At 47.7% G+C, this 5,085-nt stretch overlaps 1 protein-coding gene across 1 annotated transcript; it reads right to left on the reverse strand.

Annotated features, from left to right (window-relative positions):
- Positions 1 to 1,403: 1,403 nt before the first annotated feature.
- FANCF (FA complementation group F) lies at positions 1,404 to 3,068 on the reverse strand. The gene has a single exon (XM_023506296.2). The coding sequence runs from the start codon at positions 3,025 to 3,027 to the stop codon at positions 1,900 to 1,902; it is 1,128 nt and encodes a 375-aa protein (XP_023362064.2). The 5' UTR covers positions 3,028 to 3,068; the 3' UTR covers positions 1,404 to 1,899.
- Between the last annotated feature and the right edge of the window lie 2,017 nt (positions 3,069 to 5,085).

Below are 5,085 nucleotides of genomic sequence, written 5' to 3' on the forward strand. Positions count from 1 at the left end.
CCAATCCCTCTATTTTTGTCTGCTTGCATTTTTGATTTCCTTCATAGGTTAATTGTACACTATTTCTTTTTTATACTTATTTTGTATTTAATTTATACTTTAACCTATTTAACATGTATTGGTCAACCTGCCATCTGGGGGAGGGGCTAGGGAGGAGGGGAAAAATTGAAACAAAAGGTTTGGCAATTGTCAATGCTACAAAATTACCCATGCATAGAACTTCTAAATAAAAAGCTATTAAAAAAATAAATTAGGACTTTTTGCCTATTCTATGTCAAGACCCATCAGCAATGCCATTCTGGGTTTAGGTCATCTGTAAGTCAAAGGAGAGTTATTTTGGTTTAGGTCATCTGTAAGTCAAAGGAGAGTTATTTTCCTCTCCTTTTAAAATTCCTAATATTGTGGGGCAGCTAGATGGCGCAGTGGTTAGAGCACCAGCCCTGGATTCAGGAGGACCTGAGTTCAAATGTGGTCTCAGAAACTTTGACACTTCCTAGCTGTGTGACCTTGGGCAAGTCACTTAACCCTAACTGCTTCAGCAAAAAAAAAAAGAAAAAAATTTCCTAATACTGTGTTCTCAGAAGTTGGCCAAAAATACTTGTATACAATGCGACGTGAGCATATCACCATGTGGGGTGGCTGTCCCTCTAAATTGTGTGACATAACTATATGCTCGGGCTTAAGGCAGTGATGAGTGATGAGCCAGGAATTTGTTCCAGATTTATTAAGTTCTGCAAAAGAATGGCTGGCTGCTGCTGTTTTCTCTACTTCTACCTCCATAATCCTGATGTCAGCTACTGGCCACAGGCCCAAGGCCCAGGACCTACCACCAGGGAATCTGCTTTCTCCTCACTCACCTTTCCATTTCTATTCTCACCACAAACCAGGAAGTCCATGAGAATGGTAGTGTAGTGGAAAATACTGAATGTAGTCAATAGCTAAGCTTGAGTCCCAAATAGGTGATTTTTTGGGCAAATCATCTGACCTTTCGCTGGCTGTTTCCTCTTCAATCAAGGAGGGATTTTGTACCAAATTTTATGTAAGGTCCTTCCAGCTCTAAAATGTATGGTCTGAAAACATTAATGTAATCAAAACCTGAGATTGAGTCCCAAATAAGTGATTTTGGAGAAGTCATCTGACCTTTCCCTAGTTGTTTCCTCTTCAATGAGGGACTTTGTACCAAATTTTATGTAAGGGCCTTCCAGCTCTAAAACGTAGCATCTACAGATCAAAGTGATCAAGCTTATCATTATTTCTTCCTAATAAAAGAAAGCAGACAGCACACATTGTCAGACAAGATCTAATTTCAACTGCTTCGGCTTAACTTTTTCTCCGTTAGAAAGGAGATGTGCGACTAGGTCCAACTGCATAAAGAGGCATTTTCAGAAATGATTGTGATATTATGAAGCATCAACAAAAAATTTAATAAAAAACCCTTTTGTGAACACTTTTCTTTACTAAATTCATCCTCCACACAACCCCCACTCAAAATGTATTCTATTTGAAAAATCAGAATTGGAATAATTTCTGGGGCCCGCCCAAAAGATATAAGTTTAATTTAAATCCTTTTTTTTTCACAAAGATTTTTTAAAAAATATTAGCAACAATGTAAAGGAAAACTTTTAAATAACTGCAGAAGGCTTGGCCCATTTAAAATCATCTCAAACAGACCATTTTTGGTCAAAAATAGTATAGTAACGGTGAAAGGCGCTCCTAATGTAAAGTGCTGGTAGAGGAGGGAAGAACTGGGGTTTGATTTGGGCACTGGGACGTGCACACTGGGGATGGAGGCCCGGGGTTAGTTGGTTCTCGCAGCCCGGGAGCAGGCCGGGCGGACCCGGGAGCTTGCTTTCCCCAGCTCTGGTCAGGAACGGCCCACGCGTGCGCGCGCCGGGAGCCTCAGCCCTCCCCGGGGGGCTCCTCCACGCCTAGCTCTCGCTCCAGGTCGGTCCACACGCTGAGCCCCGGGGCCTCGAAGCCGCCATCTCGGGCCCTGCAGCTGTCCAAGGCGATGCGCGCCTGGAGGCTCAGGGGGGCCGGGGCCTGGCAGAAGCATCGGAAGCAGTCCCGGAGCCGCTCCCACGTGAGCCCCTCGGGGTCCGAACCCACCCAGGCGCCCTTAGTCAGGTCGAAGTGCAGGTGGCCGGCCCAGTCCCAGAGCAAGTCCAGGCAGGCTTCGGCCAGGTCGGCGTGGCGGCCGGCCAGCGAGGCCAGCAGAGGCGCGGGCAGCAGGCGGCAGAGGGCGGCCAGCGGGGCGGGCCGGGACAGGAGCCAGGCCAGCAGGGGCGCGGCGGGGGCCGGGCCCAGGTCCGACGGGCTCCCGGGATCATCCTCGTCGGGAGCGCAAGCCGCCCCTCTGGGCCCGGGCGCGGGCGGCAGCAGCAGCGCTTCGGCCACCACGGCCAGCCAGCGGGGCTGGGGCAGCTGCTGCCACAGGCGGTCCAGGAGCAGGGCCTCGGCGCCGGGCTCGGCCTCGGCCTCTTGGCGGAGCCGCAGCAGCAGCAGCTCGGCCTCGGTCCGGCGGAGCACGGGGTCGGGCTGGGCCGGGCCCGAGCCCAGCAGCGGCCGCAGCAGCTGGGAGGCGGCCCGGCGGCGGGCCAGCTCGGCGAGGCGGTTTCCCAGGCCTTCCTCCGAGGGCTCCGCGGGCCCCTCGGGCCGCAGGCGCTGCAGCAGCTCGTGCAGCGCGGGGCTGGGCAGCGACGCGTTCTCCAGCAGCCCCAGCGCCAACAGCTGCTCCCCGCAGCCCAGGCCCTCGAAGCTGAGCGGCGGGCCGGACTCCGGGCAGGGGGCCGCGGGGGCCGCGTCCCCGCCGAGCGGCGCAGGCCGCAGCCGCAGGCGCCGCAGCCTCCCTTCCAGCGCCGCCCGCACCGGGCCGCGGAGGCGGAAGCGTCCGTGCACGTGTCGCAGGTAGCGAGCCCAGCACAGCGAGCGGCGCACGGCCACGCGGCCCCAACTGCTGGCGTGGCGCGTGCGGGACACGGCCAGCACCTCGGCGAACCGCTCCAGCTGCTCCAGCAGCACCTCCATCGCCGCGGCGCGCCGGAGGTGACGCAGCGCGCACGCCTTCCCCTTCTTCCGTTGCAGCCACAAAAACTCCATCCTCATTGGTGCGAACATCTGTCAATCAGGCACCATATTTACTGCCGTCAAAAGAGGCGGGGAAATAGAAGCTTCTCCTGGACTTTCTGAGCAACCATAGTAACGGTTTCCCTAGGAGCTTTGTCTCCATCTTAAAAAGGGGAAAAAAAAAAATAATAATAATAATAACGCTACGCTGCGGGTGCTCAGCTCAGCTAGAGAAGCATCAGAGAACGCTTGATTTCTTCGGCTTAACTTGACTAGAAATTTCTGTTAGTATCGCAAATGCCTAAAAACGTGCATAGACCAAAACACAATAACTCAGGTAGCGGATAATCAGATGTTTTATGTACACGAATATAAACATAGACATGCAACGTCCGTATGCGCTATAAATACGGACATGCGCACATGTACATCATAGTTAGATATATGTGTACGCGGATATAAATACGGACATGCGCACATGTACATCATAGTTAGATATATGTGTACGCGGATATAAATACGGACATGCGCACATGCACATCATAGTTAGATATATGTGTACGCGGATATAAATACGGACATGCGCACATGCACATCATAGTTAGATATATGTGTACGCGGATATAAATACGGACATGCGCACATGCACATCATAGTTAGATATATGTGTACACAAATATAAATACGGACATGCGCACATGCACATCATAGTTAGATATATGTGTACGCGGATATAAATACGGACATGCGCACATGCACATCATAGTTAGATATATGTGTACGCGGATATAAATGTGGATATGTACACATGCACATTACATGTAGAAATATGTGTACACAAATATAAATACGGATATGTACACATGCACATTATAGTTAGATACATGTGTACGCGGATATAAATACGGACATGCGCACATGCACATCATAGTTAGATATATGTGTACCCGGATATAAATACGGACATGCGCACATGCACATCATAGTTAGATATATGTGTACCCGGATATAACACGGACATGCGCATGCACATCATAGTTAGATATATGTGTACCGGATATAACAACGGATACGCGCATATGCACATCATAGTTAGATATAGTGTACCGGATATAACACGGATACGCGCATACGCACATCATAGTTAGATATATGTGTACGCGGATATAAATACGGACATGCGCACATGTACATCATAGTTAGATATATGTGTACGCGGATATAAATACGGACATGCGCACATGCACATCATAGTTAGATATATGTGTACCCGGATATAAATACGGACATGCGCACATGCACATCATAGTTAGATATATGTGTACACAAATATAAATACGGACATGCGCACATGCACATCATAGTGAGATATTTGTGTACACAAATATAAATACGGACATGCGCACATGCACATCATAGTTAGATATATGTGTACACAAATATAAATACGGACATGCGCACATGCACATCATAGTTAGATATATGTGTACGCGGATATAAATGTGGATATGTACACATGCACATTACATGTAGAAATATGTGTACACAAATATAAATACGGATATGTACACATGCACATTATAGTTAGATACATGTGTACGCAAATATAAATATGGACATGCGCACATGTACATTATAGTTAGATATATGTGTACCCGGATATAAATACGGACATGCGCACATGCACATCATAGTTAGATATATGTGTACCCGGATATAAATGTGGATATGTACACATGTACATTACATATAGAAATATGGGTACATGAATATGAATACGGATATGTACACATGCACATTATAGTTAGATATATGTGTAAGCGAATATAAATATGGACATGCGCACATGTACATTATAGTTAGATATATGTGTACACGAATATAAATGTGGATGTGTACACATGTACATTACATGTAGATACAGGTGTACATGGATATAAATGTGGATATGTACACATGTACATTACATGTAGATATACATGTATGCAAATATAAATACGGATATGTACACATGCACAT

This window comes from Sarcophilus harrisii, chromosome 6 (assembly GCF_902635505.1).
Source record: "Sarcophilus harrisii chromosome 6, mSarHar1.11, whole genome shotgun sequence".
NCBI lineage: Eukaryota > Metazoa > Chordata > Mammalia > Dasyuromorphia > Dasyuridae > Sarcophilus > Sarcophilus harrisii.